The sequence below is a fragment of the Aspergillus alliaceus genome (genome assembly GCF_009176365.1).
Source record: "Aspergillus alliaceus strain CBS 536.65 unplaced genomic scaffold BDW43scaffold_13, whole genome shotgun sequence".
In the NCBI taxonomy this organism is placed as follows: Eukaryota; Fungi; Ascomycota; class Eurotiomycetes; order Eurotiales; family Aspergillaceae; genus Aspergillus; species Aspergillus alliaceus.
Genome location: NW_022474696.1, coordinates 481,281 through 505,673, shown reverse-complemented (window position 1 = coordinate 505,673; position 24,393 = coordinate 481,281). Strand labels below are relative to the sequence as shown.

The following is a 24,393-nucleotide window of genomic DNA, read 5'->3' as shown; positions in this document are numbered from 1 at the left end:
GGTACCTAGTATGGATAACCAACGCCACCAGAAGTCCTAGACCTTCAACCACGTTTATAATACATCCTATGGCTCTCTATAATTTTCTACATAATCCCCACAATTTGACTTGCGATGAGACCAGGTGATAAGAGTCTACCAAACGCCAAAACCAGCGACGACCAGTTTCGAACACCCAATAAACCAGCAGGCCCTACCACGACATCTGATAGCCTGAGGGGAACATCGGCGGCAGAGAAGAGGATAGAGACGCCTGCATCTTCGGATTCTACATTTAGGTCATGGAAGAGGACGTCCTTTGCCAGTGCACGGGATCAACCGACTCTCACGCAGATCGACTTCGTGACACTGTCGCAGCCTCAATCAGATGACGATGACGATCTCGATTATATCGGTGATGCACCGAAAAAGGGCACCAGGAAGTCCCGTGAGGTTATCGAAATAGCTGATGACTCGGGGAATGATGCTGATTATCGACCGTCCGAACGTGAGCAGGCTCCGCGAACCCGCGGTGTCAAATTCGACCATGACACAAGTAATCCTGCGTCTAAGAATAAGATGACTAGGCAAAATGATGGTCCGTCGAAACGGGGTCGGAAGAAAAGTGGCGATGGTGCCAAAGGTGTCAAGAAGGGCAAGGAAAAGCAACAGAAAGATAAGACGCTGACGCAGATGGATTATGTACGACGGTATCTGAAGATCGAGCCTTATGAGGATGTGAAATTGGAGTATACGTATACTACTCCACAGAAGCATGAGCGAAAATCTCATTCTGTGCAACCTCCGAACACTGGAGACGCGCCGCGCACTGCCTATGATACACATGCCAGTTCTAGCGAGTCAAAAAGACGGAAACTGAACGAGTCGCGATCAAACGAAAAGCCGGAAGTAACGGAAGACCACAAGGAGCATCAATCAATTGGAGGTCCAGTTACGCCGCGAAAGTTTAGAAAATCTGAAATACCATCCTCCCAGTCACCGGAGAGTCCGGGACTTGCAATTATCTCGTCGTCGCAGTTCCGTGGTGCGACTCGTTCTCCCTTGAAACGGGCTTCCCTGACCCCAATTTTTAAACGCACCAAGGAAGAATCGCCTAGCTGCGATATAATAAAGAGACCCCCGCAAAGTCCGGTGCGGACATTAATTCCCCACGATACTCCACCACCTATGATGCCCCATTCTCCGCTATCAAGCAAGCATATCTCTAAGGAAATTTTAGAGATCAATGCATATTCTACACAATCCCCATCTACGAAAGGGTCAATAACTCCCAAAGACACGGATAAGGCAGGAGGTGAGGAGTTGCATGAACGCCCCACGACTACACAGAGGACCGTTATTTATGAAACAGATGCCGACACGGACAGTGGAGACTTACAGGACGATGAATTCAATATACCCGGTTCACCTTCCGAGAAGGTGCCTGCGGATCAGTACCATACTCATGAGGAGAAAGATGATGATGACGACGATGTGCTGCTAAATGAAGATTCTCAAGACCTTCCTCCAATCCCTCAGTCCGGACTAGATATTGAATCCGGTCCACTACAATCAGAAACCAATCTGCCATCCGATGCATCAATTTATTACCGAAGACCACAGCAGGCTACGCAGTTCCCACTGGAACCAGTACCTACAATCAATACCCAAAAATGGGCGGAGCTATTTCCGGACGATCAGCTGGAGTCAACAGCTGTCTCACGATTACAATCATCCGCAGCAGGCCGCATACCACACCGTCCTTCCCTACATACCCAAACGCAGACTCAGACTCAAACCCAAAGCCAAGAACCGGATAAAGCTTCGACAGAAATCGTCCCTGAATCTTCACCTATTGTATGTTGTGAAAGTGGCGATCTTCCCCGGGCTCCTGCTACTCGAGAATCTGTGGTACAAGTTGAGTCGTCGCAGCCCGCAGACAGATTCCACAGGAAGGCCGACACAGATAGAAACCCTCAGCCACGAGGCATCCTATCAACTAGCCAGCTTCTGACGTCGAGTGTCATGGAGAGTATAACATTACCCATGTTTTTGTTGGGCAGTCAAGACAGTATTGGAGAGCCTTACTCCGATACCTAACAATTACCTAATAGGGAGAACCCGGTCGACGATAGTTATAGTAACGCACATATACGACAAGAAACAAATAACAACCAATTAATGAAAGAATAAAGTCCTTATTCTGCACGTACACAGGTCCACATGCATCAACACGTAATAAGACCGTAGATCAATCAAGCGGACAGCGGGGCGTCAGTCGGCCCGTCTCTCACCCCGGGAACGGAAGCGGCTGCGGGCCACCCAAAAGTTGGCGCTCCCCTCCGCAGCTCCGTGATCAAGCAATGCAACTCAGCCGGACTCGAGCTTCGCGCATTACCGCTTATTAGAGAGCCATGGATATAGCATACGACCACATCCAAGAGGAGATCTTCTCCCCCCACGACACCTCCAAAAAGGAGGGATCCGCGCAAGACGAGACAAAACCACAGCAGTCGAACGTCGATCTCAATGCCGAGCTACAGGAAACCTTCCGCGCCTTTTCGGCGAGCCCGTGGGGCGTCCGCATTGGTGGAATATGGGACAATGTTCGCAGGCAAGGAGAGACCTACTACGAGGGCGCGAAACAGGAGTATGCCGCGGCCAGCGAGGAAGCCGTCAAGGGCTTCTCGGATCTGAGACAGAGTATCGTCGGGCGCACGCGGGGTCTATCTCTGAGCACGCCGTTTAATGCTGGGTCCGCGGATAAGGAGGGCGGGGAGACGCCGGCTACGACTGAGGCGTCGCGGTCGGTGGACGCTCAGGGGGAGTCAAGTGCGGGGGAGGGCTTCCTGTCTCGGTTCAGGGCGGAAGCGGCTAGACGACTTAGGGAGATTGAGAAGGCAGAGGAAGCTGCCGATGAGGCTATCTTGCGGTTTGGGAAGAATATTGGCCAGAAGTTGCGCGATGCTGTTAGCATTGTTCCTCCGGGTTCGGACTCGTCTAGCAAGCTCCTCTTTGAGAGTAAGGATGCAGAGGGCAAGAGAGTCATTCATGCTACTCGGTTCGAGGCTCAGTTACATGTTATTCACTCCAATATGGAGAGTTTCACCAAGGATCCCGTTAGCGATGAGTGGCCTTTGTTCAAGGAGAAGTTCAATGTGGACAATAAGACCGCTGAGATCGCCGCCGATCTTGAGAAGTACCCTGAGTTGCGGTCTGCTATGGAGAAGGTCGTACCTGAGCAGGTTGACTATGCTAGCTTCTGGTGCCGGTATTATTTCCTACGTCTGGTTATCGAGACTGAAGAGCAGAAGCGCAAGCAGCTTCTTAAGGGTGAGTCTTAAGTTCCACCGCTGTTCTCGTTATATCGAACATAACTGACTGTAGCTCACAGGCGCCAATGTGAATGATGAGGAAGAAGTTGGCTGGGATGATGATTCTGATGATGATACCGATTCTCCCTCTACCCCTCAAGCCAAAGTTGACCCGAAGGCCAATGTTGCCCAGAGCTCTGCCCCTGCTGCCCCCGACAACAAATTGCTGAAGCCTAGCGAGCCCCGCAAGTCCAATGACCAGCAGTCCCAACCTGACAGTGAATCCAGCTATGATCTGGTCAGCGGCGCTACCAGTCGGACTCCTGCTAGCCCCAAGGAGAAGGCAAAGGATGACGACAGTGATGATGACTGGGAGTAAGAAGCGAAATCAGTTGGACAATAGAACACGGTACTATTAATAGTTGTAACTTGGCCAATCACTTGACCACTGGCTGGTCTGAATATCTTCTGATAACGGAGGTGCAAGGAGTTAGGATCGTGGTTTCTTTCTATCTACTCTAATTGGCGTTGTGGGATTGTTTCCGAGGTCCTGCGTTCTTCAGCGATTTATCTGATATCAATATATAGTGTACTGTAACGTATACGTTGAATATTTCTGAATACATACGCTATACAGGTTGCTCTAAGGCTTTACAAATAATGAAGCTAATGCTGCGGCCCATTCGAAGTTTTAATTTTTATTGCTACTCTATCGCTAAGTCGTGATTAATATATGTACATTAATTTTTAACTAGTAGCGTGTTCCACGCCGTAATATTCACAGTTCCTTTACATATAAATTAGTTCAAGCATCAGGATCAGAACGTTCCGAATCATCGCCGGATGCAGATGTATTAGGAAGCTGAGAGCCTTTTCTCGAGCCTTTATCCGTATATGCTGACGTGCTGCGTAGGGCACTATGCTGTCCCATGCCTGATTGTCTAGGAGTATTACGAGACCGTGGAGAAGTTTCCGGTGTATTTTCCCGAGAGCGAAGCTGAAAGCCGCGGAACCTATCGCTAGGCGAATATGGATAGTGCTCGCTGCCTTCGCGCGGATATGCTGAAGGGGTGCCTTCAGGAGCCCAGCCATACTGGTAGTCCTCGCCTCGACGCTTCATAGGACTTTCGTCGTAGGGATCCCATCCGACCCTACGGCGGGCATCAGCGCGAAGACGCTGGCGATGTTGTTCATCCCCACCCGCGCCAGTGGCTGAAGACTCTTCCAAGAAGAAATTCAGCAGCTCGTCACTAATAGATAGATGAGATTGCTGTTGGAATTGTTGTAATGACATCAGACGGAGAAGAGTTTCCAGGAGAGAGAGAGAGGTACGAATGTTATTGAAATGGGGGTTTGAGACTGTGGTTGTGGCTACATGTTGGGCTGAAGCTGAGGGCTGCGGGACTCCTTGCCCAGATGGCGTTGGATTTGTCGATTCACGATCTGGATTGAGCGAAAGTTTCGCCATCAGCTCTGGATCGATGGACTCCCCCGTAGCTGGGGATCGGATGTTGTCGTCATCTGATTCTGAGTCTGATTCGTCGTCTTCATTGTAAACCTCAAATGCGATCCATTCAGGGTCCAGGTCTTTAGGTAGGCGCCATTCCTCGGGTATTGAGCTTTCATGGAAGTTGGGATAAGTGGATGGAACGCTCGCCCCATTTAATTGGGCATCCAGCTGTGCCTGAACTTCATCAACTTCCTCAGCATCTTGATCGGTGTCCTCATCCGCATAGTTGAATGTTTCCTCCTTTTCAATCATACGCCGTGGAGGTATGGCGTTGACATCTCGCTTCAGAAGTAAAACCGGATTGTTAACCTCACCATCAGTGCTGATATTCAAAATTTTGCCGGTGTCGGCATAGAAGATCTTGGAAATTTGATGTATTGGTAGTATCTCGCGTATGCCAGCAGAACTGACACCTTCGAAGCTCTGAGGTTGAGCTTCACCTTCGTCAAATGTGTGGACCCTGCCATCATCTAGGTCCTCTGTAATAAGGAGCTGATAAGCGTATTCGCCTACTCTTGCTTCGGTGGCGATTTGCGTGCGCGGTAGCTGAGTTTCCAGATTAACCGCTAGGTCCATGGGCACCCGTCGAAGTTTCAAACGCGCTTTATGCATGACCTCCTTCCAAGTCGCTTCACGGATACCTTCTTCATCGAGGGGGCGGAGGTGACTTGCGAAAAGCATGTACATGGATAATGTAAAAGTAGGACCTATTTGGACTGCTTGTGACGGAAACATTGAGTACTGTGTGTCTCCAGCAGTGAGAAATGTGCTAGCCTGGAGTAATCGGGATGGTGATATCGTCGCCGGAAGATTGGTTGATAACTTGGCGCCGGAGGTAGTAATGGCAAGGTTCATAAGCGGCACCGCATCTTCAATCCGCACCAGAAGCCTCCTGACGTCGTTTATGATAGACTTGATCACTGCATCATTCTGAGAACAACTCCTCGATGATTGGCCACCTTTTCGAATTATTTCTTCGGATGCAGCAGCATTCGCTAATCGCTGACCCAGAGCTTGAATATCCCACCGGAGCGATTTTGTGAGAGAAACTGCGGACTCGAGAGACGTGTTGCCTCGTGCAGCACTAGACAACGTCAGAATTTATTCTGTGATGGCACATAATTCCATGGTACTTACATCAGCTCGATCATATCAATAGCGGGTGAGATGACCTGTCCTTCACATTAGCACAGTCGCTACTATGGGCAGCGGCTATACACCTTTGGTGATTCTAACCTGGATCTTGCTTTCCAACCGATGTTGTAGTGTAAGCAGCTCCTCGCGTTCTTCGGCATTTTCAACATTCTATCAGCGTAATATCAGTTAGTTTGATGATCCCGGTGCCTGGTTAGCGACTCCCTAATATAGTCACCTACTTTAAGCAGCCGTGACGACTGGCGAATAGCGTATTTGGCCGTAATAGCGATTCCAGAGCTAAAGGACACACTCGTTAATCTATGTGGCAAGCAAAGTCGTCTCAAGGCGATCCACTTTACCGAATGGCATAGTTCATAGCCTGATGGGTGAGCTACCAATGATCCATCAGTTTCGGGCATCGCACACCAAATCAGGTATCTAAACTAATAAGAGCATACCCTAGTCAGGAACACGTCCATTTTGTACCCACACGGATATATGAAAGCGTAGCTCAAATATATAATTCCCTTTATGTCTTAACGAGCTTGTTGCGCAGCCCAATCTCCGATTGGTTCCAAATATCAAAATGTTGACATTGTATGCGACGGACCGTCGAGGGGTTTGCGGTGCTTATCGATAACAAAGAGCCACCGACTGTGGCTGACAGTCTCGTACTGGCGTAGGAATTGCAACTGCACACCCCTAAATCTTCACCATTGACGGTACTTAACAAATAGATAATGGCCAAGGGATTCAAGATCAAAAGAGTAGTAATAGTACTAGCTATATTGTCCATGCGCCGTCGCCCAACTATGTACGCCCACCAAATCAAACAGTGCAAAGTTTCCTGATTTGGCGAAGGCGGGGGAAGCCCGTGCTGAGTCAGCGGCTGCAAAATCGACGCTTTCCAAAGGCCCCTCATTGTCTCCTTCTCTTCGCTCGCCAACTTTTAGCTCCATCTCTCTCCAGACCACCCCTGTTCTCTTCTATAGAGACGTGTCTTGGTTGTTCGCCTTGTCTCTCGTTTCACAATTTCAATCATGGCCGATCACACTCCGGAGTCTTGGGAGGATGAACTCTCCCGGCAAGCTGAGGGCGTCAACCTGAACGCACAGTCTCGGCCACAGGCTCAAGCTCCTTCGTTCCGTCCTGGAATTGCCTCTTTCCAGCCTGGAGCCGCTTCTTTCGTACCTGGCCAGTCTTTCCAAGGGTATGGTGGTGGATTCCCTCAATACGGCCAATATGGTCAGCAGGGTTATGGCGGATACCAATATGGCCAGCAACAGCCCTACGGTCAGTATGGAGCGTATGCTCAGCAGCCTGGTGGCTACAATCAAGGATACAATCAGCAATACGGCGGCGGTTATCAACCGCAACAACAGCAGCAATTTGCTCAGCAAACATCCCAGGCCGCACAGCAACCCCAGGCTGCTGAAACCCAGCCTGCCCAATCGGCGCCCAAACCTGCCGCCGCCGCTCCCAAGGCTAAAGTTTTGTCTATCGGTGGCGCTAGCGACTCTCCTGCCGCTCCCAAGACCAAAGTCCTTTCGATCGGTACCCCATCTCCTACTCCTTCATCGAAGATGTCTTCCGGAACTGCCACCCCTGGAGACTCCAAGGGACCCGATGCTGCTCAGGCTGCCGCCAAGGTGACTGCTTCTAAGGCCATTGAAAAGACGGAGAAGAAGGCAGAGCAGAAAGCAGCTGCCAGCGGCAAGACATCCCCTGCTCCTGCCTCGGGTCGCTCCAGTCCCGGAAGAGCAAGCCCTTCCCGAGGTGAGGCTGCTAAGGCTGCCCGTGCCGCAGATGCCGTTGCTAAGGAGCAACAAGCCGACGTTGACGAAGCTACATTGAAGGAAATATACGGTGAGAAGAAAGAGCATGTAAACATTGTTTTCATCGGACACGTCGATGCTGGAAAGTCTACACTGGGTGGATCCATCCTGTACGTCACTGGTATGGTGGACGAGCGAACTTTGGATAAGTATAAGAGGGATGCTAAGGAAGCTGGCCGTGAGACCTGGTATCTTTCTTGGGCCTTGGATCTGACAAACGAAGAGCGTTCGAAGGGAAAGACAGTCGAGGTTGGCCGTGCTCACTTCAAGCTTACAGTGCCCACGCCTGAGGGACCTGTCGAGAGAAACTTCTCCATTCTGGATGCCCCTGGTCACAAGCAATATGTTCATCACATGATTGGCGGCGCTTCGCAAGCTGATGTTGGTGTTTTGGTGATCTCCGCACGAAAGGGTGAATACGAAACCGGATTCGAAAAGGGCGGTCAGACTCGTGAACACGCATTGTTGGCTAGGAATACTGGTGTCCAGAAGCTGGTTGTTGCTGTCAACAAGATGGACGACCCCACTGTGGAGTGGAGTCACGCTCGTTTCAAGGAGTGCACTGTCAAGGTTTCCAAGTTCCTGGAGGCCCTCGGTTATAAGAAGACTGATCTTCTTTTCATGCCTATCTCCGCTCAGAGGACTTTGGGCATCAAGGACCGTGTTCCTAAGGACCTTGCACCTTGGTACGATGGCCCCTCTCTTTTGGAATACCTGACCGACATGAAGTTGCCTGAGCGCAAGATCAATGCGCCATTCATGATGCCAATTACTGCGAAGTATCGTGATATGGGTACCATGGTAGAAGGTCGCGTTGAGTCTGGTGTGATCAAGAAGAACGCCAATTGCATCGTTATGCCCAATCGCAGCAAGGTTGAAATCACGGCACTCTACGGAGAGACTGAGGACGAGATTGCGACAGCCACCTGTGGTGACCAAGTCCGCATGCGTCTCCGTGGTGTGGAAGAAGAAGATCTTCTTCCTGGATTCGTGCTTTGCTCTCCGAAGCGTTTGGTGAACTGTGTATCCAGCTTCGAAGCTAAGATTAGAATTCTCGATCTGAAGAGCATTCTTTCCGCCGGTTACAACTGTGTCATGCATGTGCACTCGGCTGTTGAAGAGGTTACCTTTTCAGCCCTGTTGCATAAGTGCGAGCCTGGTACAGGACGTAAAAGCAAGCGCCCACCTGCCTTCGCCAGCAAGGGTCAGACGATCATTGCTCGTCTCGAAGTTACTAGCACTGCTGGTGCCGTCTGTGTCGAGCGTTTCGAGGACTACAACCAAATGGGACGGTTCACTCTACGTGATCAGGTAAGTCGCTTTGTTACGGATACATGTCAGGTAAAAAGCTAACGGAATGAAACACCAATAGGGACAAACTATTGCTATTGGTATGATTACCAAGCTCATCATGAATGAGGCAGACAACAACTAAGCGTGCATAATTAAAATATCGCGACGTCTTCGATCCCGATACTCTTCACCCTCGTGGGCTTCAGGTCGCATTTGAATCGACGGTCAGGAAGGTATGGGCGGGCAGAGGGTGGACGAGAAGATCCATCGACTTCTCCCTTGGTTGACGATGATGACTTTTCCTTTTCTTATAGATAACTTTTCTAGCTGTTTCTTGTTGGATTGTTAAAAATTTGCTTGGGCGTTTCACGCCGGTTTACATTATATGTAGATATCCACGTATATCCATCAAAGCACCAATCATGAACTAATACCCATACATGCAGAGTATCTATATTTAAACAATTCGTCGCAATCAACATGAAAAAGCAATTGATCTAAAAAAAACCGAAAGGAAAAAGAAAATTACCGCCTCTTCCCAACAACCTTCGTAAACCCATCATCATCAATCTCCGGCTCAACCTTCTCCTTCGGAACCCTCACCAAAGCAGGCGCATCCCCCATATCAACATCCTCCTCGAGATCTTCGTTATCCTCAGAATCCTGCTCCTCGTCCTCAACCCTCTTAAACGCAGCCGCTGCATTCCCAGCCCTTTGCTGACTCTTCGCCTGCCAATTCTCCCACATCTGCTGAATAGGCCCAAACTCCCCCTTCGCAACTAAACCCCTCATCTCTATAATCTCCGCCGCAACAGGAGCCGCACTCTCATCGTCTACCACCACGTCAAACTCATCATTCATAACCTGGATCAACACGTCCTCGAGATCCTCCGCGTCTGTCTCCGGCCGATCATTCAGCATATCGGAGATTGCGCCGCAGAGCCAATCGCGCTTGTCGGAGGATGTAGGTCCGCCCCAGTTGGATTCTACGGCAAGACTGAGCGCGGGCCAACTGTTGATCGCGAGTGTGATACCTAGGTCCAGGTAAGAGGCGGCGGAGTTGGGTTGGGCGGTTTGGGGGGGTTGTTGGGACATTTTGCGCTGTGTATGTAGGCTTTTTTGTTCCCTTCTTCTTCTTCTTTTGCTTTTTGTTCTGCGTTATGTGGAGGAGGTGTTTGGTTTAATTCGGGGGATTGGATTGTTGGCGGGGTTGTCGGCTTTTTTTGGTTGTGGTTTGTATGGCGGGGTGTGGTTGCTGGTTTACTTCGCGGTGGTTTGGAGCGTTGGTTCTGGGGTTTGATTGCCTTTTGGGATTTCTTATGTCTAATTGGCGACTTGGGGGTGTATGAAGTTATGGATAGGTCTGGATAACAAGCAATAGAGGGTCTATTTTGTGTCGATATAGTTTTTCAAATTTTTCGATATCGCCGGGAGATTAGATACGATAAGGGGTCCCCGGGTCATGTGACCGTGTCTATGGTGTTGACGCCTTTACCACGTCGATAAATAGTATGCGAATGGAGATGAGTGGTTGAAAAATGATTGAAGGAGGTGAAAGTAATCAATTGTGTAGATTAAAGTATCTTTCTTCGATGCAAATCTCGCGAGCTGGTTGCTGTCGACTATGATGCACGCTGTAAATATTATATTATATCCCTGTAGATGCGCCTAGTTCATCAACTGGCTATGCTTTCGATATGCAACAAACAATAGTATGACAACAAGGAGCCATTCAGTGCAGAAAAGTCTAGAGAATACATAGTGGAGAAAGAAAACAAGGTACGCCTGGTATATCCAATCTTGCGAGCGCCAAACAAGAGCTCCCTATATACAGAAGGGGGTAAAAGAGACCCAATGAAATAAATGCCTTCAACGCCACCCATCGCCATTGAAGATGGTATTAATGCAGTCACAAATCACAAAACATGGCTTAAAATTTCCTGTGCTCTCACAGCTGTGGCAATATGCCAAGGTAACGTGTTTCGTTGTACAATGCGCGTGCCTCTGGCTCGAGCAAGGGTGCCTAGGTCACGGTACATCCCCATAGTTTCTCGAAGAATTGCTTCACAGGAAGAAGATCGTTGGGTATATATGAGATTGACGGTCATAGCAAATATGCCATCCCCGTCGGTGTCACCCTTTCGACGAAGTAAATAACCGCTTGCCAGCGCGGGGCGATACTCGGTAAGGTGAGGCGAGTTGTTCAGGCGATGGGAGAGTATTACGCCCCAGGACTCATCACATATATCGGTAAGTACAGACTCGGATTCCGCTTCCAGAGTAGCTTCTGTGGGTGTCGGGGCGTTTGCAGGCGCATTCCCACCACTGGGAGGCGTAGGCGCATTGCCTGATTGATCTGGCGAAAGAATGTTGCTACTAGCATTCGGTGTAGCAACAGGCGTAGACGAGGTCTGTGGATTGAAGACACTCATGGGTATCGGTAAAAAGGGAGGTTCAAGATGTAGATCAGGTGCCGCATTAGCGCTTAAAATCGTCAATTCTAATGGTATGGAGCTTGTTTTGTTATACTGATCGATGAAACCAGTCCACGCTATAAATCGAGTTAGCAGAGAAACATATGAAACTTAGTGCAAGCATTCATACCGTCAACCTCGTCCTGATCGACAGGTTCAGTGCTGACGATGAAGACTTTCCATCGCGCTTGTATCCTGTTTACGATGTCCTTAGTCGCCCCCCAGATCTCGCTGCGCACTTCGGAAATGCTCCTGGTTGCGCTCGCATTGCGGAAGCGCAGATTGTAAGAGATTGCACGCTGGAGTGCTCCAGAATTGTCAGACCAGGCAACACCTATCCAGCGCTGATCTTGACTTTTCGAACACGCAATATGTAGACACTTGCCTTCCTGCAAGGGCGAGGATTTCTCAGAGGCGAGTCTAAAGCTGATCGTCTTAGGGAGAGGTTCGGCGAGAAGTACTGGAGGCGCGCAATTAACAAGATTTGACTGTAACGTTTTGGGTGGGCACCGGCTATAGATTTCCAGCGCCAGATTCAGATACTGAGTTTGCGGGGGAACGACCAAAGACTCCGTTGACATTATAAAACTAATTGGAATGATCTGTAGTACCACTTCATTGAGCTGTCGAGCCTGTTGCTTACCGACATCGGCGACATATTTCTGAAACAGGCACCAGAAGGCAGAGCAGATATCAACGAGTGCTGATGCATAGGTAAACGGATTGATTACGTAGACAACCAAGCTGTCATTACTTGGAGCACTCTTCAGAAGAGTAGACCCTACGGATGTTAGTACATAGCCAATACGTTGCGGATCGCCGACTTACCCAGCTCCTCGCAGATCACTTTTAAGGACTGCATCGCGGAAAGAAAGTTCGAGGTCTCTAAAGAGCCAACATCCCATGAACAAAGACCACGTTCAAAGGCATTAGACCTAGATCCCCGAACATGTTTCCCAAGGTTGCAACTTGCGTAGAGTAGACCCAGCCGTTCCAGAAAAACATCGGCTGCATCCCCAGCAATATGTGGATGAATACAATACGCTGAAATATCCTTAGGTCCATCGGCTGGTTCTAGCCCGAAGGTTTCCCAAAGGGAAATTGCGGGGGGCAGAGCTTCCAAGTATTCCTTACCACGACGCACGCGTAAGTGGGGGGGAGATAGTTTTGTTATTGAACCTTTCCCAATATCCTTACGTTGAGACGGTTGCCGGGGTAAGGCGCCGTTAAGTGTAGGAGACGCATGCTCGTTGTCCTGTAAAGATACCCAGCTATTTAGATCAAGCCTTTCGATTCCGCCTAATATACCTTCGTCGTCAAGAAAGCTTTGAATGGAATAAGCTTTGGTTTCAAGATCGGAGAGGCCGAAGTCTCCATCTAACTTGTGATCCAATGATGACTGCGTGATTTGATCAATAAATAACTGAGCAATCTGAACTTGCATATCTTTGCGGGTGAGTGCTGGAAATAGCCGATTTTCCAGGAGTGAGAAATACCCGGTCATTGACCAGTCAGAGAATGTAGACAACAGGTTTCCTAAAAACATTGAATACTCAACCCTTTGGACAGGGCCTTCCTGGTCTGCCTCCCCAAGAGACTTTTCCTGAGGCAAGACCGGGGGGCTGACGGAATCAGAATAGGTACGTTTCCGCTTGAGACTTGGTAATGGAGGGGCATCACTTTCTGAAGCAGCACCGTCGCTATCATCGCTCGTATCACTGCTGGAATCTGAAACCGCATTGACGTGTTGGCCTTCGCTTGATGGGCTGGCGTGACCATCAAAGGCCATCAAACCGCCACCAGGGACCGGAACCTTCTTGTGGCGACGAGGCAGGCCGACAGTAGGAATATCGGAATTTTTATAATCTTTGGAAGCCAATGTACCTACAGCTGTAAACCGAAACTTGCCATCGGCACCGTACTTTTGATCCCAAGCAGACATATTCGGTTTGAAAGCAATCGGATTGTAATAGCTTTGTTTGCACAATTTTTTGTTAGCAACATGACTGTCTCCGTTTGGTTCCAAAAAAAGTATTCTCTTGATTTCAACCGGGCTTAAAGGAGGGCTTATTGTTTGGTTTTGTTCAAGCTGAGGTGAGGCGGTTCCCTCAGCAGCCAGGTTCTCAGGATGAGGGTTGGGCGTTATCTCATTAGGACTTGCTGGAGTCACTTCGAAATTTTCTGCAGGAGTTTCCTGAACTGGGAAGGCTTCGAGCAACGCATCCTCGGAGATGGTTGGGTGTACATCTGCAGTACTCGAGTTGACAGTGTCAGGCATGTCTTGAACATCATCATCGGGCATATCTGTATCCATAGCAGTGAAGCTAGGATCATCAAAGAAACTAAAATCTGCATCGGTAATCCCTTTGGTGCCAAAGTCCCTTTCATTCATGTCCCCGAAAAGGTCGTCGTCATCATTAGTGTCGTATAGCCCCGATCCCACCGTAAGTCCAGCCGATGGGCCAAACCCCATCGATGGATCTGTGTCTGACCGATCTTTGGCCGTAAAGGGCCCATAGGACTTTGCTTTGTTTTGGTTTTGTAAAAGGGACGGCACAAGCTCTGAGTCTTCGGCAAAGGCTTCCGATGAACCTGCTAGATTTAATCCCATTGCAGCAGCTCCATCTGGTGGAGTCGGATATACAAGACTAGCCGTTTGGAGATCAGGGTACTCCGAAGCTCGGGACAGGCTCTCTATTCCCTCGAGTATGTCAGTCGTAGCAGAGGACGTTTCTGGGTTCTTTGTATGTTGCTCTGGATGACTAGACGGGGGCTTAGGACTTGTCTCATCATGTCTGGGTTTTTCCACTACACGCCAATTCTCTGCAAACTCCAAAGGATCTCCGATCACAGGACGGGCATTTTCCATCCATTGAAAGGTCCCGGGAGGCGCTGACTTTGTCCTCCGAAAACAATACACAGCAGGCCAGAGAACACGCTTGAGGGGAAGCGTAGATGAGTTATCCTCGTTTAGCCGTAAAGTCTCCCCAGCTAACCTAGAGTAAAACGGCTCATAAACTTCAACTTCTACCCAGGCTGCTTCATCAACTGAATCAGTGGACAGCCCAAAGTTTCTAAGCCATTCTAGCACATTAGCCTTCCATTGGTTGCGCCCTGTCGCACCAGATTTATCATTACCGATGTTCCCGGCAAGAGGAATTGGGGAGGAAACGTTCGGTGGGCCCGGACTGGTTGTTACTAGCCTGGCAACCGAGCCGCTAGGTGATAGCCAGATGTCAGATCCAGGGGCTGCATCACAGACATTAGGAAGACTGTTCCCAAACTTGCATAATTGGGCAATGCCTGGCTGTGATGTTGTCTGCAAGGACACTGTCAGTTTCCCAGCGGATGTCAGTTGAACTTGAAGCGTAGTTAGAGCAGAAATTGACGAAGGATCGTCGTTCACTATTCTAGTCCTCTCGTAGTAGTCTCGCTCAACAACTGTGAAGAGGGTCCGCGATCCGAGCGGGATTGCGTTACTAAGTCGGATCAGCTGAAGGTTTAGTGCACCGGTTATAGCTGAAATAAAAGCCGCGTAGATTGCAGCTGAGCTACTATACGTATCGATCCGCCTTGTGGAGGTAGGGGTATTTTGTGATCTTTGCGATCCGGTTGAACTCCCTGCGTTCTGAGGGTCTGTCGAAAGATTCTTGACTAGCTCACGAGGTGTAATGCTTCCAGATGCAGAGACTATCATCCATAGTCAATGCACAATGCACGGAAGTATTATGCATAGAATGTGGGGTGGTACAAACCTTTCAATGTCGATGAGCCGACGAAAAGCCTGTTGTTCTGTTCGTCTTTGCTTTCACCTGATGGTAAAGAGCTTACAGTCTCAAATCCTGGAGTCGCAGAAAAGACCCATAAGCCGAGTCGCCTAGGATAGCTTGAGACTATGCAGTCCAGAGTCCTCAATCGAAGCTCCAAATCCTTAAGGCGACTCAGATGCTTGAGAATAGTGAAACCGTTGGCTGGAGTTTCCGCTGGAAGATTGGTGATATTGGGCTCTTCCGTATATATTCTCCAGTAGATATTGGAGAATCCATCCTAGGTTGCCGGATTAGAAACTTACATCGGAGTTTGAGATGAGATTAACCTACAAGGGCGCGTATGTTTGTAACGGACGCTCCGGGAAAGTCCATGATTTAACTGTTGCCCCGAGGGGGATCCTGGCAATACTCATAGATAGCCAAAAAATCCTTGAAAAGCAAGATAGGGCTCATTTCCAGGAGTGTCTGGAAAGTAAACTATATCCCAAGAAGTAACCCATAGTCCATGGAGTTAACTTATCGCAGAAGTCAGCAAATATATCAGCTCCCTGACGCCATCGCTCCGCAGGGAAGGGTCGCTAATGCTATACCAAGAATGAGAAGGATGTATATATCAAACTAAAGAAGTCAATATCGAGGCACAACCACGGGGGACTCTGATATAGATAACATTCAAGATATAGAGTGTCGCAAGTTCGCTGTTTGAATCCAGGCCTCCGACGCCATGAAACCCGACGGAGGTTCGGCCGGACCGCGTGAGCCAATCATCAGTGATCGACATCCATTGGGTCACGTGGGCCCTTCTATCGATTATCTCCAAGAGTTTTTTACTTTTTTTTTTTTTTTTTATGAGCCGGAGCTTTACCAGTCGCAGCAACGCCAGGCTCTTTCTCATTCAAAGAGCAACACTGCGCAAATATGAAGCTTTCAAACCAGTCAGAGGTGCCAGTATATACAATCTCTGGATCGAACACTGCCCGGCCACTTCCTGAATGGCTTGCTAGACAGAGAAAGCGCAGTCTTAAAAATGATCCGGAGTATGCGAATCGCGTTGAATTGTTACAAGATTTCGAGTTCGAAGAAGCCAGTCAATGTGTAAGAGTCAGTGAAGATGGGGAGTGGGTTATGAGTACAGGTTAGTCTCTTAAGTAGTGCAACAATATTTTCATATGCGACTGACGGTAAGAACACAGGAACCTACAAGCCCCAGATTCATACACACTATCTTCCACAGTTATCCCTCTCATGGGCTCGTCATACGGACGCATTAAACACCACATTCCTTCTTCTTTCCTCCGACTACTCTAAATCCCTCCATTTACAGTCCGATCGCTCACTTCAGTTCCACACGCCTGGAGGGTGTCATTACACAACGAGACTTCCCAGATATGGCCGTGATCTAGTTTACGATAGACAATCTACCGAAGCATTAGTCCCATCGGTCGGTGTGAACCAGGATGGTATGGGTGAGGTTTTTCGACTTAATTTGGAGATGGGCCGATACATGCGGAGTTTCGAGATTGATGTTGGTGGCGATGATTTCACATCTTCCGGTGGAGGTTCGTTGCAAGGTGGTATAAATACAGGGGCTGTCAACACGGGAGCTATTGCGGAGGAAAGTCACAATCTACTCGCCTTCGGAACTACGTTAGGTACGGTGGAACTCTGGGACCCGAGAGCTAAAGGCAGGGCAGGAATCTTGTTACCGCCTACACAATCCGGCCCAGATGAAGCCCGCAATGAGATTACAGCCTTGGAATTCCACCGCTCAGGCCTGACACTCGGTACTGGCTCTTCGAATGGCCTCATCCACCTGTACGATCTTCGTTCGCCGGTTCCTCTGCTCAAGAAAGACCAAGGATACGGATTCCCTATTCATACTCTTAAGTTCTTGCAGCCTTCGTCATTGACGCGCGAACAGACCATAGAGCCTAAAATTCTCTCTTCGGACAAGAAGATCATCAAAATTTGGGATCCTCGGGATGGCAGTCCTTGGACGTCTGTGGAACCTGCTGTTGACATTAACTCGGTAGCTTGGTGCAAAGACAGCGGAATGATCCTTACTGCCAACGAAGGACGCCAGCAGCATGCATTCTTCATTCCTCAGCTTGGACCGGCCCCAAGATGGTGTTCATTCTTGGACAACCTTGTTGAGGAGATGGCAGAAGACCCCAACGATCCTAACGCATTTAGCACCGGCCAGGCAGCCTCTGTGTACGATAACTATAAGTTCTTGACGGTTCCTCAACTGCGCACATTGAACTTGGAGCATTTGATTGGCAGGACCAATCTCCTGCGCCCTTACATGCACGGTTACTTTGTGGCTCAACGCTTGTATGAGGAAGCTAGATTGATCACTAATCCATATGTTTGGGAAGAGGAACGTGCGAAGAGAGTCAAGGAGAAGATTGACAAAGAGCGTGAGAGCAGAATCAGAGGTAAGAAGAAGGCCGCTGTCAAGGTCAACAAGAAGTTGGCCGATAGAATTATGGCCATCGAGGAGAAGAATGAACGTCGGAGGGCACAGCGTGTATTGCAGAAGGGCGGTGACGAGAACATGGTCGATGCGCCAACCGAGAAACCCGGCCAAGGTCTTATGGACGACAGCCGTTTTGCTAAGTTGTTCGAGGATGAAGACTTCGCCGTCGACGAAACGTCCCATGAGTTCAAAATGCTCAATCCTAGCACTCTCCCCAGTGACCCCAAGAGGAAGGAGCGAGGTCTCACGGCTGTCGAACAGGAAGAAATCGATGAAGTTCCCGGCTCAAGCACCGACGAGTCTGCGAGTGAAGAAGAACAATTCGCCAAGGAGAAGTCTTCTGGCAAAATTTCAACATCCTCGTACAAACGTACCAATCGCGCCCAGCAGCCCCGGATGCAGGTTTCTTCTTCCAGTGCTGTCAACTCTACTCGCGACCGTTCGTTTGGGTCTAGGGCCCAGAACATGCGGACTAAGGAGAAGCCATCGCGTCGTAGGGGCGTGGTTGGTGAGAGGGAAATGACGTTCAACCCCCAAGTCAAGTCAAAACAACCTAGGGCTCCAGCACCATCTCAAGACACAGGCTTCAAATCGAAAGAGAGACGCAGTGCCTCTGGTAACACTTTCCGAAGGATGTGATTTTGAGGGATTCAGTGAAATCTTGTTAGGGAGTTCCCGCACTTCTAGCTAAGAGGAACATCCTAAAAGTTCTATTGTCGCATGGGCTTTAGTTGTGCAGAGGCTATGTCTTCGCGCCAGGGTCTATTGGAACGGGCCGTGAGGAGAGGGATTTTCTTTCACGACGTCTTTTGCATGAACTTGTTCTGATATTCAGAAAAATTACCGGTGCACCAGCGTCCCAGCATCTATCAGCGGGACGCGTCAGGTCTTAATTATTGGCTCGAGGGCAATACCATGGGGGCTCATAGGATTAAGAGCTTCATACAGATACCCTGTGTCTATTATAATTTGACCTCACGGGTCTATTATACTAAGGCGTCTTCGCTGTCTCAATGTTCCCAAAATCTATCCTAACGGAAATTCTACCTACTTTCTGAAATGATCAGTCAGTGAGATTGGCAAATCGTTTAATATGTATATAATCAATTTAGAGCAGTAGATGAACCGGCATTGGAGATCCATGCTGAACTTTGAAAGTATGAATACTGATGAACAAAAATGAGAAAGCATCAACTCCAAACCATTCTCAGACCCATTATGAATGAAAACAGACAATGGACACCAGCATCAAGTAATTACAAGAAAGCCAAAAGAAAAGAAGAAAAATGTTTCCAGGACCTTATTGATGCTCCAGCATAACAATAAAAGATCAAGCAAGAATTCTAAAAGGGACACTGTCACGCCAAATGCCCAAAGAACAAGAAATTTTGACAACATATGGAAGCTCCGTGCCATTCTATCCCCTTTCCGTGACTCATGGTGCTCAAAAAGCAGTCTATAAGAGTAGCCTTCCTGGCAAAAACGGCACGAAAGTAAATCAAACACTTGGGATATGGTAGAACAATCGCTGGACGTGAACATCAAGCCCAAAAGAACAAAAGATGGACATATGAAACCGTCCAGAATATACCGATATAATGGAGTGAAGAAAAAGGAAGAAACGAAAAAAAGAGTAAAGAAAAATAAAGGGAGAAAATAAGGTACGCAGGCATAGGTGGAGTATGAAGTGTTAGGTGAAAGATGAGAGGTTCGTGTTACGGGAGGGAGGGTATAAGTTATAAGACATAGCTTCAGGACCAGACGTGGAAGCCACCGCCACGTCTACCACCTCCTCGTCTTGATCCGGTGACGTTCCCACTCGGATCGTGAGCGTGGTTGCCATGCCTGCCTTCTTCGAAGCTTCGTCGCGAGGCCCCAAAGTCGCTCATGGCAAATAGAAGAGGTTCATCCTCTTCTAACTGTGCCGCCTGCAGAGGACCACCACGGCCAGCACTAGGTCGTCGTCCAACACCTCGACGGTCCTCCATTGCCGAGGTCGCACTATTACTACCGCTTCCGTTACCATCGCGCTCGTTCTCGCGCTCGGCAAGGCAAGGGGGGATGGCAGCACCACGTGCAAGGCTACTGGAGCCGGAGCTGATGGAATGATGACCGCCCGAAGAACCCCGACCGCGAGAGTGACTGAAGCGTGGCTGGTAAACGTGGTGATGGGATGAAGAAGAAGAGGCTACTGTAGGCATCACTCCCTTGTGAGAGCCCTGTTCACCAGTGATAGAATTAGGTGGTATGGCTGTATCCTCATGTAACGACAAGGGGCGTGTCTCTCGCCGGGCTTGATGCGTGGTTGTTCCAGAGCTCTCATATTCATGCTGTCGGTGGAGTGCACCCAGGCTCAGGTTAGATCTCTCCTCAGCACCAAGGCTCACACTGCGATTGAAGGGGAAAATCTCGTCATCATCAACTGCGATTGTTCGCGGGCGGTGTGCAGCAGAACTAGAGCGGCGGTAGGCAGGGGGGAAGAGGCGTGGTGATGTCGGGATATCTATAGCATTCACGATGGACGGCCCATGCTCCATGGTTGTCTCATCGCTGGTGTTCTCATCGAGAGGAGAGCCATGTCCCTGAGAGAGTCCTGCACCATTGCCCTCAGGGTGATTATAATCGACGATACTGTTAGAGCTAAGGCGAGACGGTATAGCAGGAGTGTGTGGTGTGTGGGGAGATATCGGTTTTCCCGGTGAAGATGCCGTTGACATAGATGTTCCAGCAACCATTGGTGGAACTCCGGAGAGCTGTTTGCTCGAGGAATTCGATGAGCGCTGCAAGAGCAACGACGACGACATCGAGTCGGAAAGAGCCGCATTAGAATCTCGCATCCGTTGGAAGCGTGTTAAAGCGGCCGAAGTGACCGTAGTCCTGCGCGCTGTGGTGTCTAGAGCAGCCGAATTTGGCGCATTGAGAAGATCCTTCCGTAGGTCCAGCATTTTCAGAAATTCAGAAATATTTTCATCGTCTGCGTGAATAGAATCGGCACTGGTTCCAGTAGCCTCAGCGAGTAGGCCGGAGCCTGGGTGAGCGGATGAAGTTGCGCTAGCTTTACCACTGGAATTATCGTCCTCCAATTTGGTGATCCCTCCAGAAGAATGCCTACCACGACGATGAGTAAAAGCACTGCTGTACCTCGAGATAGAGCCCGGCCGTGGGGACGCAGAGCTAGGAGACGCAATGGCATTGTCGTGCACTGCCGGTATTGACTTGCGGGCAGAAGCCGCCATAGACGGAGGGGGCCGAACCCCAGATACTGAGCGAGGAGACGGGACCGGAGGGTCGACGAGGGATGGAGAGGCAGATAAGGGCGGTGCTTTGAATGGCTGAAAAGATATAGACGGGCGTCTAACAACACCTGGGCTACCTTCGTTCGCGAGGACAGCAGCGCGTCCCACAGGGCTAGCTTTAGCAACTGTCGAAGCCTTCCGAGAGGATGAGCCAGGTGAAGGAGATGAAGTCCCTGACTCTCCTTTAGCCCGGAGAGCTGATATCGGACTTGCACTGGTCGTGGGTCCAACCTGGTGAAAAGTCGAGAGGCTTCCGTATGCCCGACCTGGATCAGGGTCTTCGACAGTTCTCCTCTCTTGCGGTAGCGACCCTATCTCGGGGTGAGGCGCTTTATTCTCGACTACTCGCGTAGGCAGCGACGGGCGGAATATTTCATCGTCGGCGCCCATAAATCGCGAGCTTAGCAGAGCTTCAGAGTCATCCACGCGGAAATCGCAGCTGGTCCGATACGTGACTTGAGCGGAGAATGGACCCGCAGGCGATTCTGTGACACCAAAGCTATACGTCTCGACCACCTTGCTACTGCTCTCGTACAAAGGCATAGTCAGATGATCCGGTCTCGACCATTGCTGATTAACGCCGCCGGTTATGATCCTGTACTTGATCCGTAGAGCCGGGTTTGCTCGAAGCCTTCCATTGCGCTTTGCGAACTTCCAGGCTGGTAGGAACTTTGAGTAGGTGAATAATGATCGGAAGAGAACAATGCTTTTCTTGTATACAGTCGGTAGGATAGATCCAAGGTCAGCTGGTAATTTGTTCGGTGTTTCCTCCAATTCAACCCTCCACCGCTCCAAGATGACATCATCAGAGCTGGATGACGGCGGCCTGACAGGATGGGCTTGCTGAGATGCAGCAAGGGCTTCTAACACATCCCATCGCTTCCCATTTTCGTCCAAGGCCACGAGGGTTTGATTATTTGTAAGCCCTTTTGTATCGAGATATGTTTCGATAATTAAGGGTGGCGGACGATTTTCAGTGGCATCACAAGTTCTCCAGGTGCGCAGCTGTTCTCGCAAAACATCTGTATCTTCGATCTCAACGTTAAACTAAGTGGGAAAAGTGTACAAGTCAGCCTAAGTGTGGGATAATGTACAGATGAAAGGCAAAGATTGGTATCAACTGGAACATGTTATATTTCAAGCGACATGAATGAGAAGACATACCCAGCGATTCACTCGAGGAGTGTCCGAGCCCTTGTTGAATGACGGTGGAAGCTCAACGCGCGAATGTAGTATGATTAAAGCAGCTTTCGTGTGGTAGTTCTGTAATATGGTAAAAACAATTAGCGGAAGTCCATCGGCGACTACAAGGGCACGAGCCGGATATTTGGGCCTATACCGATATAATCTGGTTCAGCTTTGCAATCGCCTCCTTCGAAGGTTGCACGGTCTGCCCTGACGGGCCAGGTTCGGTTTCAATCCCCAGACCTCTGCTGTTCTGTACCCTGACATCGGCTGCAGGGGAATTGGGACGGTAATCTAGCTCTCTTGAACGGGATGTAGTCGGCCTGGCGGTGGAGGTGGGCGCGGTGGGCGCCGGTGATCGAGGGTGCTGATGCATGATCCTTCTGCGATACAACGCAAGTGAGATTAGGGTACTCGAAGCGGCCCCTTTGTAAGCTGGCACCGAGTTCAGTGCTATGCTATGACAGAGCGATTGTCTCAATCAAGAAGGAAATGGGGAGGCGGCGGATGCGATGCGGACGTCCATACTAACGAACTACGCAGGTCGAGGTTAAGGGATAGGAAAAGGGAAACTAAGAGGAAGATAATCACGACAGATTAGGCACATTCAAAATTAATTTCACGGAGGCTGATTTCATCGTTTTTGGTGCTCAGGCAACAGGATGTTGGAGAGTATGCGGTCTAGACAACCTTGTGAGCTTCTCCGCACTGACGACAAGGCAGATCCGGGGGTTGCACGGCGTCCTCACGTCGTGGGAGAACAAGGGAATTTAAGGATTCATAATCACCAATAGACTAAGTCCAGGAGAATTAGGAAAAGAGAATCCACTGAATGGGAGGGGGTTAAAAAATAAATAGGGTAGGAAGTATTTGGGGGGAGGAAAGAAGGAAAGATGAAACAGAGAGATCAGGTCAAAGGCGTGGTAGGGACCAGAAGCTAAGACACTTAGAGGTATGTGAGGCACAGCAACAACGGCGGCGGCGGCACGGGAGCAGAAAGGTCTGTGACGCACACCCGGTGACTCGGATGGTTCATGAGCAATCCACGTCCTGGTCAAGTGCGAATAACATACACGATCAGGCTGTCAAGTGCCACGGCATGCTTTGCAAAAGCTGAGTAAAGAGTTCTTAAATGAGATACCAGTAAGGGATATTTTTATTTCCCAGTTTCCCTCGAAGCGGTTTTGAGAACAACTTACTAGGTCCTTACGGTGTACTAGTAGTACAGTACTGAAGTACAGTTGGAAGGACGGGAGTTGGTCAGGAATCAATCGCAGCCAATCAGAATACAAGTTGCTGGCGAGATTAAAAACAGGGCGTTAGAAGGCGGTCAAAGGATGGATAGATAGCCGGCGGTTGCAGCGATAGTGCTGTTACTAGTAGTAGGCGGTATGTACCTATGATTGACCCCAAACGAAAACAGTCACGTCAGGTGGTAATCCCATGAAATCATGGATCCTTCTCCCCACTTCAGACAACTGGCAGCAGGATGTTGATGTAATGTAAGTAGAAAGAATATTTATGTCCCACATCAACAGCTGTACGTGTCTTGTTAGTTATTTATCCTTCTCTCTAATTTTTTCCCTAAGGTTCGTGACCATCGGTAGGGATGTGAGTAATACCAGGTAACCAACTTAATTACCATACAGGACTTAAAATGGAGGCAGCAAAGAGTATTGCTGAATGGATGATGATAGCTCCAGAAATTGCCGCTTGCACAGGTTGATCAATCAACTTAATCAACCCCGTGATTATGGATCCTCATTGATAGCAGGGTTTCTTCTTTTTTTTTGCTCCCTTTCTTTGTTTTTTCCCTCACTCCATTATATCTTCTAATTTATTAGTTTATTTCTTTTTCCGCTCTCTTGCCTTTTGTTTTCGGTCACTTTACTTTTTGTTTCTCTCTCTCTCTCTCTTTTCCCTTATATATATATATATATATATAGAATACTGATCTAGGAAGATTAATTTATGTTTGACCAACTTGGACACCATATGGAACCAACAAGGGAAACCTAACCTAGAGCATAGACCACCTTCCCCAAGATGCTGAGGTTTCTGGGAATGGTCGCCTCACCTGCAACAGCTTTCTACAGTGGGGAATGAAATTTACAGAGCAGT

At 49.1% G+C, this 24,393-nt stretch overlaps 9 protein-coding genes across 9 annotated transcripts; 4 read left to right on the top strand and 5 right to left on the bottom strand.

The window, feature by feature from the left end:
• Window positions 1-37: 37 nt before the first annotated feature.
• On the top strand, window positions 38-2,325 carry BDW43DRAFT_271333 (uncharacterized protein). Its single transcript, XM_032041413.1, has one exon. It carries the CDS (start codon window positions 115-117, stop codon window positions 2,077-2,079), a length of 1,965 nt encoding a protein of 654 aa, XP_031902060.1. The 5' UTR covers window positions 38-114; the 3' UTR covers window positions 2,080-2,325.
• A 27-nt stretch (window positions 2,326-2,352) lies between these two features.
• BDW43DRAFT_271332 (BSD domain-containing protein) lies at window positions 2,353-3,941 on the top strand. The gene is made up of 2 exons (XM_032041412.1): window positions 2,353-3,312; window positions 3,374-3,941. The coding sequence occupies exons 1-2, from the start codon at window positions 2,394-2,396 to the stop codon at window positions 3,670-3,672; spliced, it is 1,218 nt and encodes a 405-aa protein (XP_031902059.1). The 5' UTR covers window positions 2,353-2,393; the 3' UTR covers window positions 3,673-3,941.
• A 109-nt stretch (window positions 3,942-4,050) lies between these two features.
• BDW43DRAFT_271331 (RanGTP-binding protein) lies at window positions 4,051-6,698 on the bottom strand. Its single transcript, XM_032041411.1, has 6 exons — window positions 6,399-6,698; window positions 6,300-6,331; window positions 6,180-6,237; window positions 6,040-6,108; window positions 5,941-5,975; window positions 4,051-5,887 (listed from the first exon to the last, which is right to left on the bottom strand). The coding sequence occupies exons 1-6, from the start codon at window positions 6,417-6,419 to the stop codon at window positions 4,099-4,101; spliced, it is 2,004 nt and encodes a 667-aa protein (XP_031902058.1). The 5' UTR covers window positions 6,420-6,698; the 3' UTR covers window positions 4,051-4,098.
• A 282-nt stretch (window positions 6,699-6,980) lies between these two features.
• Window positions 6,981-9,210, top strand: BDW43DRAFT_299144 (translation termination factor GTPase eRF3; the record flags this gene model as incomplete). Its single annotated transcript, XM_032044681.1, has 2 exons — window positions 6,981-9,086; window positions 9,148-9,210. The coding sequence occupies 2 exons, from the start codon at window positions 6,981-6,983 to the stop codon at window positions 9,208-9,210; spliced, it is 2,169 nt and encodes a 722-aa protein (XP_031902057.1).
• A 258-nt stretch (window positions 9,211-9,468) lies between these two features.
• On the bottom strand, window positions 9,469-10,606 carry BDW43DRAFT_42462 (pre-rRNA-processing TSR2 family protein). The gene has a single exon (XM_032050045.1). It carries the CDS (start codon window positions 10,161-10,163, stop codon window positions 9,594-9,596), a length of 570 nt encoding a protein of 189 aa, XP_031902056.1. The 5' UTR covers window positions 10,164-10,606; the 3' UTR covers window positions 9,469-9,593.
• Window positions 10,607-10,724: 118 nt separating this feature from the next.
• BDW43DRAFT_42456 (uncharacterized protein) lies at window positions 10,725-16,025 on the bottom strand. Its single transcript, XM_032050044.1, has 5 exons — window positions 15,643-16,025; window positions 15,298-15,589; window positions 12,371-15,232; window positions 11,673-12,323; window positions 10,725-11,619 (listed from the first exon to the last, which is right to left on the bottom strand). Exons 1-5 carry the CDS (start codon window positions 15,682-15,684, stop codon window positions 10,985-10,987), a joined length of 4,482 nt encoding a protein of 1,493 aa, XP_031902055.1. The 5' UTR covers window positions 15,685-16,025; the 3' UTR covers window positions 10,725-10,984.
• Window positions 16,026-16,171: 146 nt separating this feature from the next.
• Window positions 16,172-18,875, top strand: BDW43DRAFT_42429 (WD repeat NOL10/ENP2 family protein). Its single transcript, XM_032050042.1, has 2 exons — window positions 16,172-16,447; window positions 16,506-18,875. Exons 1-2 carry the CDS (start codon window positions 16,231-16,233, stop codon window positions 18,428-18,430), a joined length of 2,142 nt encoding a protein of 713 aa, XP_031902054.1. The 5' UTR covers window positions 16,172-16,230; the 3' UTR covers window positions 18,431-18,875.
• Window position 18,876: 1 nt separating this feature from the next.
• On the bottom strand, window positions 18,877-19,438 carry BDW43DRAFT_42430 (uncharacterized protein). The gene has a single exon (XM_032050043.1). It carries the CDS (start codon window positions 19,331-19,333, stop codon window positions 19,040-19,042), a length of 294 nt encoding a protein of 97 aa, XP_031902053.1. The 5' UTR covers window positions 19,334-19,438; the 3' UTR covers window positions 18,877-19,039.
• On the bottom strand, window positions 19,438-22,977 carry BDW43DRAFT_42424 (putative autophagy protein Atg13). Its single transcript, XM_032050041.1, has 3 exons — window positions 22,427-22,977; window positions 22,252-22,350; window positions 19,438-22,134 (listed from the first exon to the last, which is right to left on the bottom strand). The coding sequence occupies exons 1-3, from the start codon at window positions 22,646-22,648 to the stop codon at window positions 19,543-19,545; spliced, it is 2,913 nt and encodes a 970-aa protein (XP_031902052.1). The 5' UTR covers window positions 22,649-22,977; the 3' UTR covers window positions 19,438-19,542.
• Window positions 22,978-24,393: the final 1,416 nt, after the last annotated feature.